This window comes from Sciurus vulgaris, assembly GCF_902686455.1.
Source record: "Sciurus vulgaris genome assembly, chromosome: 4".
Classification (NCBI taxonomy): Eukaryota; Metazoa; Chordata; class Mammalia; order Rodentia; family Sciuridae; genus Sciurus; species Sciurus vulgaris.
Genome location: NC_136464.1, coordinates 98,488,915 through 98,505,507, shown reverse-complemented (window position 1 = coordinate 98,505,507; position 16,593 = coordinate 98,488,915). Strand labels below are relative to the sequence as shown.

At 35.6% G+C, this 16,593-nt stretch overlaps 1 protein-coding gene across 5 annotated transcripts in view; it reads left to right on the top strand.

The window, feature by feature from the left end:
• The window catches only part of CPAP (centrosome assembly and centriole elongation protein), a 41,157-nt gene that overhangs the window by 7,297 nt on the left and 17,267 nt on the right, over positions 1-16,593 (top strand). For all 5 annotated transcript variants that reach the window (XM_079138829.1, XM_079138828.1, XM_079138831.1 and 2 more), the window contains exons 4-9: positions 4,172-4,468; positions 6,060-6,171; positions 7,041-7,143; positions 7,259-8,879; positions 11,768-11,900; positions 15,961-16,126. In XM_079138829.1, the coding sequence (XP_078994955.1) occupies positions 4,172-4,468; positions 6,060-6,171; positions 7,041-7,143; positions 7,259-8,879; positions 11,768-11,900; positions 15,961-16,126 (2,432 nt within the window). The remainder of the gene's footprint in view (positions 1-4,171; positions 4,469-6,059; positions 6,172-7,040; positions 7,144-7,258; positions 8,880-11,767; positions 11,901-15,960; positions 16,127-16,593) is intronic.

Genomic DNA, 16,593 nt, shown 5'->3' with positions numbered 1-16,593 from the left:
CTACCACTAAGACACAACCCCAGCCCTGGATGTTTATCTTGAAGAATTTAGAAAACATATGGTTTGTATCTTAAAATAGTTGGTTTACAGTTTCCTTATGGAATATATGAAATTAATAAGATCATATAAATAATAGCCTGTGGTACTTTTTATTGCAGACTAGCACTATGGAGTAATAGGAAAGCACATTTCATAGTTACTAGTATGAGTAACTATGGCCCCATTTAGTTATTGAACAGTTTGCTTTGAGATAATGTTTTTGTTTTTTGTTTGTCTTTGGTGCTAGGGTTGAACCCAGGACCTTGTGCTTGCCAAGTATATGTTCTACCACTGAGCTACACAGGGCAGTGGATTTCAGACTTTTTTTGGTTTTGAAACCCCTTAGCACCCTTAAGTTATTGAAGATCCCAAAGAACTTTTTTTGTATGGACTTTATTTTTTAATTTATTTTTAATATTTTCAGCTGTAGATGGACACAATACCTTTATTTTATTTATTTGTTGCTGAGGATTGAATTCAGTACTTCACATGTGCTAGGCAAGTGCTCTACCATTGATCCTCAACCCCAGCCCTACAGGCTATATTTATTAACAAGTTACTGTGTTAGTATTCTGTTACCATGACAAAATATCTGAGATAAACAACTTAAAGACAGAAATGTTAATTTTGTCTCACTGTTTCAGAGGTTTCAGGCCATGATCACTTGATTGTATTGCTCTGAGCCTATAGTGGAATAGCTACTTACCTAATAGTGGCCAGACACCGGCAGGAAGGGAGGGAAGAGAGAGAGTATGAGTGGAAAAGGAAGGGTCCATAGTCCCAATATCCTCTTGAAGGTATGCATCCAGTGACCTAACTTCCTTTCACTGGGTCCCACTTCAAACACCTTCAAATACCTTCAAATAGAACCACAGGCTGGTGATTTAGGTTTTAGTTTATGATCCTTTAGGGGAACATTTACCATTCAAACATTAAGTAATTATATTAGAAATACTAAGACATTTAAAAAGTAACTCAACAAACCAGTTACATTTTATTATAAATAACATTTTTTAAATGAAAATTATTTTCTAAAACAAAAATGTGAGAAGAAAGGCATTATTATTTTGTGTGTTAGAAAGTAATATTAACTTCTGGCTTAATAAACTCAGTTGATTTTCTTACCTAATTCACAGTTTAGTCTGTTGAATTATGTTGTTTTGGTTGAAGTATTTGAAAAAATTCCAACTTCACATGGGTACATAATTGGAAAAAGAGGAGTATTTTAATAGCCTTTTCAGATAATTCTGGATATTCTTCATGGTTATTGCATGTTAACAAATGGTCATTTCTTAGTGGTTATTCCAAGTAGGAGTCTGAAATGATGTTAATGAATTTGTTGTGTCCTATTATTTTTAAAATATACTGTTGAATAGATTGAAAAAATTTTCGACATTTTGAATAGTGTTTTTTTAATTATACATGATTTAGGGCATTGGTCATTTTGGAAAATAATGATTCACTGAGTTATGTTGGTTTTCAAAATGTTGACATGAGCATACAATACAAAAAATTATAGTCATTAATATCACTGCCAGTCTCATCTTAAAAGTCTTGAAGTATTGTAAAATGTCCATCAAACTCATGGTGTTGGATATGTTTTCCAGAATTCTGTGTTTTATTTGAAAGGTCATATTTTATCATTGGCAACAAATATTATGATCTATTTACCTTGTTTTCTTCTTCTTCTTTTTTTTTTTTTGTGGTGCTGAGAATTGAACCCAGGGCCTTGTGCATGCAAGGCATGCACTCTACCAATTGAGCTATATCCTCAGCCCCTAACTTGTTTCTTTTTGAGAAAATATCTGCTGAATACCCAGGTTGGAATAATCATAGATTGTCTCTCATTCATTCTTTCAAGTAAAAGTGTGTTCTAAAAAAGAAGTGGCTGGTTGAGCTTGTAGCTCAATTTAATAGTCACTTCATGATTTGCAATAGACTTGATTTATGTGTATTTCCCATTTTGTTTCATGCAATGTTCAAAAGGCATGGGGTTCTACCACTGAACTACATCCTCATTCCTTTTTTATTTTTTATTTTGAGACAGGATCTCCCTAAGTTGCAGAGGTTGCCCTCAAACTTGTGATCCTCCTGCCTCAGCCTCCCGAGTCACTGGGATCACAGGGGTGTGCCACCATGATTGCCTTGCTTCGGGAATTTTTAAATAAAACCTTTTATTTTTTTAAAAATTTTTAAATTTAAAGGTTGTGAGTGCACCGTAGTGACAAATACAGTGACACTACTACTGGCATGGTTGGATGGTACTGTCCTGCCTTGCAGATGTGCCATCAATTTTTCATTTTGCTATTCTTCCATCATTGGATATTTTATGAAAATAATGACTTGGCAAGTACCCTGAAAGCGTCTTAGAGACCTCCAGGGAGTTACAGACCACACATTGAGAACTGTTGTCTTAGAGTAGTACTTTGTCAAGAATCTCTTCACACTGCAGTGAGATGTTGGCTGGTCAAAAATTTTTAGATGGGGTGAAGGATATTGCTATCAAGGAAGAAAGGTTGAAGCTGATACTCTGTGGGGCCAACCTGATTTTCTAGTTTTATTTGTGGACTGCAGTTGAGGCAGATAAGTAATAATTGGCATCTGCTATTTTATAAAACACTTCCCATGATGTCTTCACTCCCAAATTTAGGTGAGGCAGTCCAGGAGAGCACAGAACTGGCAGCCGAATTTCAGGGGTTGGTGGAGTAGAATGGTTGGTGTGACTTCTACTTTAAGAAGTGAAGGTTAGAGACTTAGAGCAGACTCTGTTTATTGGGTTACTTCAAAAGCAGACTTAAGAAACAAAACACACAAAAAGTAGTCCAAGAAATTTAGAAAGTAAGGAAAAGTCACCTGTAAATCTGTCATTGGATAGAGGTCCAAGGAGGTGTCCCAGAAAGGAAAAGGGACCTCACCTCAGCCCTAGCAGGTTCTTGACTTATACTGCAGAAAGGAATTTTAGGATGTGTCAAAAGAGGCACAGCAGAGAAAGGAAGTAACAGAGCAAGATACTCAAGGGAGAGGGAGTGCTGAGGCTTGAGAGTGCGATGTGCTTTTGAGGTTTCAGACTTCTTTTAATGGAAATTTTATAACTGGGTGTGGTGCTATATGCCTGTAATCCCAGTGACTCAGGAAGCTGAGGCAGTAGGATTCCAAGTTCAAGGCCAGCCTCAGCAATTAGGAAGGCTATAAGCAATTTAGCAAGAACCTATCTTAAAAAGTAGAAAGGGTTTAGGGTGTAGCTCAGTGGTAGAGTGCCACTAGGTTCAAGGTTCAATCCCTAGTATTTGGGGGGCAGGGAGAAGAAACTATAAATGGTGAGTATGAAAGAATATGGGGTGACGTCAGCTCATTTCTTTTGATTATGGAGTTCAGAGTGGATCACTATGGTTTTGTTCCTTTCAGAATCTTTAGATTGACATTATCTAGTTTGTAGTGCTTAGACTACACCTGTGTCATGGGTTTTTATAATATTTTTCTTTAGGTTTTTACAATATCTTTCTCTATAATATCTTTTTAATTCATATATTCTGCAAGCACAGAAGGTAGACATTAATTAACTAGATTTATAGTACTCTAAGATTTATTGGACCCTTTAAGAATTCAGGCCTGAAGGAAAACAGGTTTGAGGGTGAAGGGGAAAGTTTATTCATGGAGTTTTTAGATTTAAAGTTCCTTCCCTTTTTGACTCCTTTATCTTTATTTCTTTCCTATCTTAAATTCACAACCCAAGGATACAGAATTTCAAGGGTTGCCTAAAGGGGAGAAACTTTATAGGCGGTTATCGGTAATTTATGAGCATTTGCAGATCATAACTCTTCACTGGTGTTGAACTGTGTCTGTCACAGGACTGCAGAGTTGGCATCTCCAGTGACACATTCTGAGTTAGTTGGTGCTGCTGCCTTTAACATGCACATGGACATGCTGTCTGCACAGAAAGCATAGTATTCTCATCAAATTATGTGAAGTTCATTTTGGAATTGAAGGTTTTGTGATTTTTGTTAAACAATTTCTTAAGGAGAAAAAAATGCTTTTACCATTTTGAAGAATACTTTGTGGAGTAGGGGTTACTACTAGGCAGAAGCAAATATTGTTGGAAGGTATTAACTTTGTTGATTTTCTTAATTGTAAGGTTTGACTTTACTGCCTGACGAAGAGAACCAGAAGTACAGATCTCCAGGAAATTCGCCTGCTGGAGAGAAAGCCACTTCCTTCTTGCCATCATGTATCTACTCTAACCAAACCCAAGAAAAAGCACACACTTGCAGAATTGTATCTGATGAACAAGACAACTTCTGTAGAGCTACTCATCAAGATTTTGTCTTAACTTCAAAAAATGCTTCTTCCAATTTGTTTTATGAGTCACAGCATCAAGAACCAGTTGTGAAGAAAAATGATTTGAAGGAAGAAAATCATAGCCATTCTACAGGTGAATTGCTTATGTAACTGAACTAACAACAGATTACCAAGTTGTCTTAAACTGAGAGTAGGCTTTTTTTTTGCATTTTTTCCATCATCTGTGGCTCTAATTATAAGATGCCACATGCTACATAGCCACTGAGATCAAAAGCCAAGCTAGAATTTGACTTTCCAAGAGTAATTGTTGACACTCAAGCTGACTTCAGACTCTGTAGGTAGCATGGGGTTTTCAAAGAGGGATGCAGTGAGTTCTGCATGTACCATTTTTCTTTGATAGCTTAGAAGTATATAACATGTGAGAACAAAGTTGGTACTGGATGAGGTGGTGGCAATGCCTATAATTTCAGCTACTTGGAAGACTGAGGCAGGAGGATCAAAAGTTCAAGGCCAGCTTGGGCAATCTAGTAAGACCCTGTCTCAAATTAAAAAGGGCTGGGGATTTAACTCAGTGGTATGGTGCCACTGGGTTTAATCCTTTGTGCAAGTGTCCATGTGCACACATACATGGAAACACATATACAAAGGAGTAATTGGTGTTGAGAGTTACTTATAAAAGAGATCTCTTCTGACCCAGATGGTTGTCTTCACTATGCCTCTCTTTTCCCAGCACCTAGCACATTCGTTTAATACCCTATAATAATCTTGTATTATGATGTGTCCTGTAATCTTAATAAATATAGTGTAATAATTGTCATTATGCTGCTAATCATCAAATAATATCAGTGTTTAATATTCTTTGTGGAAGGTCAACAAAGTTTTCTGTATTTCTAAACTTTTTATGTGTTTTTGTGAGTACTCTTGAGTAATTTAAGTTATAGAAAAATATAAATAACACAATAAAGGTATCTGTACCTACCATTTAGGATTACATACCTTTGTATATATTGCCTTATTCCTAATTTAGAGTAATCTATCAATATGGAAATCTAAAATGTTTTTGTTTTCTTTTTTTACACAATATAGTTCCTTTTTGTTTTGGAAAATTTCAAACTCCCCAATTGCATTGATTAGATGGTTAATATTTTGCCATACTTACTTCGTAAATACATATGTGGTATGTGTATATCTGTAAATCCATAACTATATATATGTATATAAGCTGCTGAGCCATTTCCATGAAAGTAATATGCAGGTATCATCATTTTGGAATTCCCTCTATTTTCCCAAAAATGACTTTCAGAGTTTTTTTTTTTTTAACCAGGATCCAAGTTCATACATGACATTAAAATTCTTTTGTCTTTTTTTACTCTGCCATCACTCCTCCCCTCTCCCAGTACTGGGATTTGAACCTAGACATTCTACCACTGTGCTATATCCCCAACCCTTTTTATTATTTTGAGAAAGTCTTGCTAAGTTGCCCAGGCTGACCTTGAACTTGTGATCTTCCTGCTTTAGCTTCTTGAGTAACTGAGTTACAGGTGTGCGGTACCATGCTTGGTTTATAGTTTCTCTTTATCATATTGAACAAGTCCTTGAGTGTTATAAAATTTTCAGCATATGTTACTTTCAATTAAATATTTTTTAGTATAGTAATTTATAAAGTTCTCACGTTTTAAGACTTTATCTTTTTTAAGCTAAATTATTCTAAATTTTTATCCTAGGAGAAGGTATTTCATCTTGCTGGGAGAAAATAACAGAACAGATTCAGGAAGGGAATGATATGAACTTAAAAAAAATTGGTGATTCCTCAGAAGTGGTTAATATGGAAGAAAGGTATTGTTCATGTGAAAAGTAATAATAAATGTGGCAGCTTAATATAAGAGTAAGCCTGTTATTGAGCACTTTGTTTAAAGGTTCTATACTTGTTTTCATTTGGATATGCTTGTAAGTGTATGGTTGATGGTTCAACTTATCACATACTGTCATAGAAGGAGTTGAGAGATACATCAGTTCAAGTAGCTTTGACATTGTGTTGGAAGAACTGAACAAATATTCTCCCTTAGGAGAAATAGCTGGATAAAATTCATCTCAGAAATAGTTAAGTCCTTTTGTAGAGATAAGGAAAACTAGATACTAGAATCTCAAATTTGGTGTCACTTATAAATTATAATTGCATAATTTGTTATAGAATTAAAATGTTATGGCAGTTTATTCTTATAGTTGAAATTATTTTAATATATAGGATGGGAAAAATGACTTCTTGATTGACTTTACTCACAATATTAAGGACTTTTCTTAAAACACTTAAAACACATTTTAAAGTTATATAATAAATATATTAAAAGTTAATTTATAATCAGTAGATGGATTTTAGCCCAAAATCATGTGCAGAATATTGTATATTTTTGTATTTTTCAGGGTTGTGAGGCATTGTAGCTTTCATTAAATTCTCAAAGGAGAATTCAAAAGAAGGTCCTGATTTTGGGGTTTTATGTTTGTTTGCTTGGGTTCTGGGAATGGAACCCCAGGGCGTGTGTGAACTAAGTATGTGCTGTACCGCTGGGCTGTACTACTAACTCCTTGTCCTTGACTTTGTAAAATGTTAGTTCTCAGTGTAGGTGGAGCTGTCTGTGTGAGGCACACTGAGTGTAAAATATTCATAATGTGATTTGATTGTTAAATAACTTTGTTTTTATGATTAGGCCTATTAAAGCTGCCATTAGAGAAAGGAAACAGACATTTGAAGACTATTTAGAAGAACAAATTCGGTTGGAAGAACAAGAACTGAAACAAAAACAGCTAAGGGTTAGAATTCATACTATTTTGATTAAGTTATTCTAAGGCAATAGTTACTTATATAGTAACTTTAAGATTACTTGGATGTACCATAATTAATTCAAATATTGTCATTTTATTTTAGGAGGCAGAAGGACCATTGCTAATCAAAGCAAAACCCAAACAACCATTCTTAAAACGAGGAGAAGGTTTAGCTAGGTTTACTAATGCTAAATCTAAGATTCAAAAAGGGAAAGAAAGTAAACTAGTGCCTAACCAGAGCGCATCAGAGGACCACCCTGTGTTTAAAATAGATAAACAACAATTCCAGCGGAAAACTGCTCTTATAAATAAAGAACTGTGTGCAGAGAACCCTACTGTTAAAAAGGAAAATAAAGCTAAGACCAAAACTGGTTCTGTCACACTCAGTCAGAAACCAAAAGTGCCCAAGAGCAATAATAGGAAAAGTCTCTCTCCATCAGTATTGAAAATACAGATGGGGAAGAAATGTGATGGGCAAACTAAAGACCAAATCAAATTAGAAAAAAAGATTGAATCTAATAGCAAAGAAAATGCACCTGAATATACAAAACCCTGTGATGCTGACTGCAAAATGTGGAATAAGATACAAGGGAAAGATAGACAGCGTCTTTCAACAGGACCTGTCAGCTGCAAGAGCCCAGTAAATGAGATTGTGAAGGAGTCAGAATCTTTTGATGTTTCTTTTCAGAAGAAATTAGAAAATTGGGAAAGAGAAAAGGAAAAGGAAAATTTGGAATTAGATGAATTTTTATTTTTAGAACAAGCTGCTGATGAAATATCATTTTCTAGTAATTCTTCATTTGTACTGAAAATCTTAGAAAGGGATCAGCAGATCAGCAAAGGTCGTCGAATGTCTTCAACCCCTGTCAAAGCTGTGCAGCAGGAAAAGACACACTTGATGGATGCCAGTAGTCAGAGTAACCACGGTGAAGATCCAGGGCACAACCCTGCCCATGAAAGGAAAAGTGAGTGTGAGGTCACACCTAAACCTCTTGGTTCAGTGTCCCTGCCTGATGGATTGAGGGAACCGTCTTGTAAAGTCAGTAGGAAGGCCTTCCAAAGGAGCACTTCTGAAAATCAAATGCAGTGGGATACAAGTGATGATGAAGGTGTTACAAATAGTGACAGTAGCATTGACTCTGAGGAGCAGCTTGATGTTACCATAAAACCATCCAATGAAGACGGAGAAAGAGGTTTCAACAACAGAGAGGATAGTCCTCAAGTCTGCAATGACAAAGGGCCTCTTAGGGATACTAGGACTCAAGAAGATAAAAGGAGAGATGTCGATTTGGATTTGTCTGACAAGGATTATAGCAGTGATGAGTCTGTTTTAATAGAAAACATGAATAAAGTGGCTGAGCCCTCAAGAAGACCCTTATCTTTAAGTATGAGTAAGATTGATTTTGATGATGAAAGATCTTGGAATGACCTTGAAGAGAATTCATGTAAACATGCTATTAATCTTGGGGATGAAGCTATTTATGGAATGCCCCAGACATGCTACCCTAATAAAAGTGAAATATGTGTCGGGGACAAAACAATAAAAAGGAAGGTTGCACCAGTCAAGAAGGGAGAAGACATCAGCAAGTCTTATCGGAGTAGAAGTCCTCCTCCTACCTCAGATCTGATGATGAAATTCTTCCCTTCTTTGAAACCTAATACAAAATCAGATTCACATTTGGGAAATGAACCCAAATTAAACATGAATCAAGATCAGCCACCTGGTGAGTCATAACATTATAAAATATGTATCAGAACATTATAAATTTAACATTTTAGCCATATGTTGTCAGAATGTTTAAATCCTAACATAAAGGTCTGTAAAAGTTTAATGGGTGCTTTTCAAAAATGAAATAAAAAATGTTATGGTTCTAAATGATCTAGTAGTCTCTAGGATATGAGATTCAGATGAATTGTTCTTTTGGATTCTTTTTCTTTCTTTCTTTTTTTTTTTTTGGTGCTAGGGATTGAACCCAGGGCCTTGCACATGCCAGGTAAGTACTCTACCACTGCGTTACACCCTAGCTCCCCATCCCTCTTTTTTTAGGTAATGGGGATTGAACCCAGGGGCACTCTACCACTGAGCTACATCCCTCCATCCATTTTTATTTCGAGATAGGATCTTGCTAAGTTGAGACTGGCCTTGAACTTGCAGTCTTTTTGCCTCAGCCTCCCAAGTTGTTGCAATAACAGATGTACTACCATGCCTGGCTCCCATGACTCTCTTTTTTATAAATTATTATTATTTTTTAAATCGTGCATTAACTTGTCAAACATGACCTGGCAGGAATACAGTACAGTAGTCATTCCCCTTAAACTCCCAGTGAATGCCTGAAACTGAATAGTGTCGTATTCTCTATATACTGTTTTTTCTTATAATACATAATTTTCACTTAAAGTAAGTACTTTATGACTGTCCAAATTGCCAACATTGTTACTATTTTTGGGGGGCCATTATTAAGGAAAATATGGATTATTTGAACATAATCCCTGCAATACTATGATAGTAAATCTCATAACTTAGATGGCTACTAAGTGACTAATGGGTAGGCAGAGTACACTGTGTTACTATGCTGGACAGAGATGATTCACATCCCAGAGGGACTGTATGACTTTTCATCAGATACTTAGAATGGCACATAACTTAAAAATTGTGTGTGTGTGTGTGTGTGTGTTTGTGTTGGGGGATGGAGTGGGTGGGTACTAGGGATTGAACCCAGGAGTGCTTTACCACTGAGCTACATCCCCAACCTTTTAAAACTTTAAAAAAAAAAATTATGACAGGGTTTTGCTGTTTCCAGGCAGGCCTCAAATTTGGGATTCTCTGACTCAACCTCCCATGTCACTAGGATAAAACTCATTGTTATTTTTTTCTGGAATTTTTCATTTAATATTTTTGGTCTGTGGTAGATTGTGAGTAACTGAAACCAAGGGAAATGAAACTGTAAAAGGAGGCACTACTGTAAAAATAACTTTCATCCTTACTTATCCCTGATTTTAGTCCCTTTTTTTTTTTTTTTTTTGCGGTGCTGAGGATTAAACCCAGGGCCCTGTGCTTGTAAGGCAAGCACTTTACCAACTGAGTATCTCCCCAGCCCACCTAGTTTCTTTTTTAAATGGTACTAGCATTACCATTTCATTTCTATATTCTAAAAGAGTCCATGCACACACAAAAAAGTGCATATATATATAATTTCCTTTTCACACATTTGAAAGCATGTTTTTTATGTTCTATTGTGTACTTTGTTTATGATTTTTATTTTTAGTTTTTTCAGTACTGGGATCCAACCCAGGGTCTTGTGCATTCTGGACAAGGACTCTACCATTGAGCTCCATACCCAGTTCTTTTCTTAATTTTATTTTGACACGTGATTTTGCTGAATTGTCTACATTAGCCTTGAATTTGCAATCTGATCCTTTTGCTGGTATTATAGGCCTATCCCACACACTCAGATGTTTATGATGAATGTTGATTATTCCAACATATATACATCTGCCTCATTCTGTTTAATGGCTGTGTTAATGTGATGGGGTTTTCAAACTTGCATTGAAAAACCTCTTTTCATTATATTGTCACATTTGGTACTTTAAAATATAAATTATAGCTAAAGTTGTTTTAAATATTTTTTCTGATTTTAAATGTAATACTTTTTGCAAGAAATTTGAAAGTTAAAAAAAAATTAAAAAAATATCCATAACTACCCTCTCAGGGGTAACTACTATGCCATTTTGCGATATTTGTTTCCAGTCATTTTTCCTTTTTTTTTTTTTTTTTGTTTGTTGTTTTTGTTTTGGTACCAGGGATTGAACCCAGGGGCACTTAACCACTGAACCATGTCCCCAGCCCTTTTTATTTTTTATTTTGAGACAGGGTCTCACTAAGTTGCTTAGGCCTCACTAAATTGCTGAGGCTGTCCTTGAACTTGTGATCCTCCTGACTCAGGCTCCCAAGCTACTGGGATTGCAGGCATGCACCAGCCAGGTTCCTATGTATTTTTAATATGATAGAGGCATATTTTAATTTGCCTCATCTTTTTATCCTGTGATTTAGATCAAATATATTTTCCAAAAAAATAGTACTAAATATTAAACTGCTTGTTTCAATTGAAGAACAGAAGCATTTTGCTTTTTTTTTTTTTTAATAGCAAATTTGGTAAGGGGAAAAGTATCTTAATTTGCATTTCTTTAATAGTGGGAGTAAACTGATTTTGGAATGATTGGCCTTCTAGATCTCATGAATAATTTATTCATGTTTTTTTTTTTTTGTGGTGCTGGGGATGGAACCCAGGGCCTTGTGCTTGCAAGGCAAGCTCCCTACCGACTGAGCTATCTCCCCTGCCCCTCATGTTCTTAAGGTATTTACATACGTTGTTCTTTTTAAAAATTGATTTGTGTGATTTCTTCTTAATTCCTTTTTAAGATAATACTCTTGAGTCAGATTAATTCTTCTTAAATTCAGACTGATTCCTTTGTAAAGTTAGGCCAAGCTTTGTTTCTAATGCATTTTAATGGCACATGAGTTTACCATATTCTAGACTTTTAGTATTAGTAGCTAGATTTTTTTCTGTTTTAAGGCCTTATGTAGGATTCAGTATATATGACTGTTTTATAGGTGACAATGCTCGATCCCAGGTGTTGCGAGAGAAAGTTAATGAATTGGAAACAGAAATAAAAAAATTTAAAGCAGAGAACACATCTTTAGCTAAACTTCGCATCGAACGAGAAAGTGCCTTGGAAAAACTCAGGTAAGTTGCATTTATGAGTTGAGGAAAAATGTGCAGTGATTTAATCATGTATTTACAATTATAGGTAAAATATCTGAAATATTTTACATCAGTTTAACAAATCTAAATGAAAAGGAGGTGAAGACTGTATTACATAGGTTTTTTTTTATTAAATAAAATGACCCAGTGTTGTCAGATGTGTTAAAAGGGAAATTCTCTTGGTGAGATCATAAATTTGAAATTTGAAAAGCAGTTTGGGGCCATGAATTCAAGTAGTAACTTGCTTTAGTGTATTAGTTTCTTAGGGCTGCTGAAACAAACTAAGTCAGCTGGGTAGTTTAGATGAGATTGGTGTGTACAGAGTGGTATGGCCATGGATATCTGAGTAGTTTAAAACAATAGAAACTTATTTTCTCATGTTTCTGAAGATATAAAAAATAGTCCAACATCAAAGCATTTGCCAGGTGATATTGTCTCTTGTAGCTTCTAGTGGTGGCTGGCAATCCTTGGTGTTCCTTGAGTTTAGCGTCATTCTAATCTCTGCCCCATGGTCACATGGTCATCTTCCCATTTGTGAAAGTGTCTTCCCATGGCATTTTCCTCTGTGTGTGTGCCTCATTCTGTTTCTTCTCCTTTTATAAGGACATTGCAATATGGGACTAAGGGTTCACCCTACTCTCCAGTATTGATATGAAATGAGTATATATCCTACTCATTTTAACTTATATCTTAATTATATCTGCAAAGACCCTATTTCCAATAAAGTCATACTCATAGGGATTAGAACTTCAACATACCGTTTTGGAGGACACAAATTCATCCACTGTAGTCAGGGGTATGACAAATGCAGTTTTCCACCCTAGGTCATTATTTGACCTGTTTTTATTAGGTAGCAAAACCTCAATTGAACTCACATGAGGTGATACACATATATACATCGAAGGGGGGTTATGGGGATTGAACCCAGGAGTGCTTTACCATTGAGCTATATCTCTAACCCCTCCCCCCCTTTTTTAATTTTTAAAAATTTTGAGAGAGTCTCACTAAATTACTTAAATCCTCACTACATTTCTGAGGAGGTTTTTGAACTTGAGATCCTCCTGCCTTAGTCTCCCAAGTTGCAGGATTATAGGCATGTGTCACAGAACTCAACTATGTTAATGTTTAGTTGAGGTGGAATTCATACTGCTTATGATTAAGTATTTTAAAGTGTACAGTTCAGTGGCATTTAGTGCATTGACAGTTTTTTGCAACCACCACTTCTCTATATTTTCAAAATATATATTACCCCAGAAAGATACTCCATACCCATTAACTAATCACTTCCCATTCCCCTCCTCCCATTTCCTGGCAACTATTAATCTGCCTTCTGTCTGTATGTATTTACATATTTTGGTTATTTCATTCAAAATGAGTCATACAGGGTTGCAGATGTGACTTAATGGTAGAGTGCTTGCCTACCATGTGTGAGGCCCTGTGTTCAATCCCAAGCACTGCAAAAAACAAAAAAAAAATTGTGTCTGGTTTCTTTCACTTAGCATAATAGAGTCAAGGTTCACCAGTGTTTTGGTATGTATCTGTACTTAATTGCTTTAAATAAAAATTTTTTTTTAGTTGTAGATGGACACAGTACCTTTATTTATTTTTTATGTGGTGCTGAGGATCCAACCCAGTGCCTCACACATGCAAGGCAAGTGCTCTACCACTGAACCCTAGCCCCTTAATTGCTTTTTTATATATATAATTGTTTTGTTTTGGTTTCGAGATAGGGTCTTGCATGTTACCTAGGCTGCTTTTGAACTTGGTGAACCTCCCACCTCAGCTTTCTGAGTAGCTGGTACTATAGGTATATGTTGCCATGCCTGACTGTACTTCATTGCTTTTATTTATTTTTTTTTTTTTCTGGTCCTAGGGATTGTTCCCAGGGGATTATATCACTTATCTACATCCCCACACCTTTTTTATTTTTTATTTTGAGATAGGGTCTTGCTAAGTTGCTGAGGCTATCCTTGAATTTGAGATTCTCCTGCCTCAGTCTCCTGGGTCTGTGGGATTGCAGATGTGCCCCACTGCTCCTGGTTCCCCAGACCTTTTTAAAATTTTATTTTGAGACAGGGTCTTGTCAAGTTGCACAGGCTGGCCTTGAACTTGTGATCCTCCTGCCTCAGCTTCCTGAGTATCTGGGATTACAGGTATGTGCCACCCATGCTGGCCCCAAGATAACTTTTTAAATGCTTTACTTTATTAAAATTGTTTTTCTCTTTTAAAGAACATTTAAATCATAAAATAAAGGCTAATTTTTTTAGCAGTCTCAACCATGCCAAGGTCTGTTCTAAGCAACATTTCAGTTCTTGAATTGAGGAATTATGTTAGCTGAGAAACTGATGAGGAAGCTGAGGTACTAAGGAGTTATGAAATTTGTCCTAGTTTACCTTCTTATAAAAGGCCAGCCACAGTGCCAGTCCAGGCAGTTTGATGCTGAGCCCCTGGTTCTTTTTTTTTTTTTTCCTTTAATCTCTTTAATTCAACTGCATAATAGACTTTTTTTTGGTACCAAGGATTGAACCCAGGGCTACTTAACCACAGAATCACATCTCCACCTCTCCCTTTTTTAAAATATGTTTTATTTAGAGAACAGGGTCTCACTGAGTTGCTTTGGGCCTTGCTAAAGTTGCTGAGACTGGCTTTGAACTTAGAGTCCTGCCTGTGATTATAGGTGTATCCACCAGCCATAACAGACTTCTTACCATATTAATTTAGTCTTTTGAATCCTTGAAATGACTGTTGTGTGGGTGCCACTGTAACTTATTCAACTAGTCTGTTGGTGGAAATTAACTTGTTTACAATCTTAACTATTATAAATTATCCTGCTGGGAATTAATTTATCATACATGTCAGGCTACTTTTGGGAAAAAAATAATAATAAGAAAAAAATAATAAGAAGAAAAATCTTTCTCATGATGAATTTCAAGAACTTCCTCTTCCCTGATCCGTATCTGAGGTTCCTTCTTGGCCTTTTCCCCCTTCACCATAATTGAGCATTAGCAGTCTTTTAAAAATCTTTCCAACCTGGTAATTATATCTTTTTAAAGATGAAAGATGATATAAAATTAAAATTTGCATTTCTCTGATTACTGATAATTTTGAACATAATTTTTTAGTGGTCATTTGTGTTATATTTTGTAAATTTCTTTGTAACCTTTGCTTATTTTTCTAGTGGGAGTTTTATTGCTCTGATTGTAGGAGTTTTATATAAATCTATTAAATATGTTAAATCTTTGTCAAAAGTGCTGCAAGTATTCTTCCCTTAATTTTTGCCTCTCTGTATGTTGTAGAAATTCTGAATATTAAGTCAAATGTACATTTTTTTTTTTTCTGGTGCTGGGAATTGGTGCTAAGCATGTACTGCTAAGCTTCATTCCCAGCCAAATGTGATCTTTTTATCTTTTTTCTCTACCCTTCTATAGTGTTCATCCAGTCCCCAGGCTTTAAATATCATTTGTTACAACTATGTCTCAAATGAGATGGGTGACCTTTATCTCATATTCTCTTGTCTAGTCAAATCTCTCTACTAGGAGAGGTGAAAGTATTTCAGATTGATCATTTATAAAAAATAAGCCCATGATATTCCTTCCCACTGCCTGTACTCTTCTGTTCAGATATCCTCATAGCTTGTTCTCTGACTTCTTTGGGATTTACTTCACGTGTTTGCAACAAGATGATCCCATCCAAAATAGCAGCCTCCCACCCTTATATTTCCTGACCTCTTTATTTTTTCCCTTAACTCTTCTAATAGTCCATTTATTTATCTTACTTGTTATTTTCTGTGTCTCCATTAGAATGTAAGAAACTTAGGATTTTTGTTATTTTCATTCTGATTTCCCACTTCTTAGTAGAGTGTGTGACTCATAGTGAGCACTCAGTGGGAAGCTTGTTGGATGAATGGTTAGGTGAGTGGATTGGTGGATTGAAGATGGATTCACTACAACCAGTACTTCCTAGGTTGGCACCAGGTTCCATTTGGTGCCACATGTGGATTACTACATTGTGATGGGATGATAACATGGTTTGATCATTTTAGGAAAGAAATTGCAGATTTCGAGCAACAGAAAGCAAAGGAATTGGCTCGAATTGAAGAGTTTAAAAAGGAGGAAATGAGGAAACTACAAAAGGAGCGCAAAGTTTTTGAAAAGTATACAACAGCTGCAAGAACTTTTCCAGATAAAAAGGAACGTGAAGAAATCCAGGTGTGTCAGTTCTTTACTTTATAAGTTAATAAAGGCTACTATCTTGTGAGAGTCTAGAGTTATTTGATGTGTGAAAGAGAAATTGAATATCAATTCATTATTTACTCATTCAACAAATAATTTTTGAAACGCTGCATCTGGAACATGTTTTGTAGTTTGACTTTTAAAAAGTACATTATATCAGTTCTTTTCTTAGTAATGAAGATAATACCAAAGGCTTTCCCAGAAAGACCACAGATGAACTAACAAGCCAGTGCAATGTTGTTGTTAAAGTGTTTTTGTATCCACTACAGAGCTAGTACTGGTAGTTGTATATGTATAATGACTTGGTGTTTATATGCTGATTTGGTGTGTAATTGTAAAACTTGTAAACTTATAGGCCAAATTATCAGTCCTGTTATTTCAGAGTTAGAAATGGACATGATCAGAGGAATGTAGCCATTAAAAAGAATGATTGCATTTCTTAT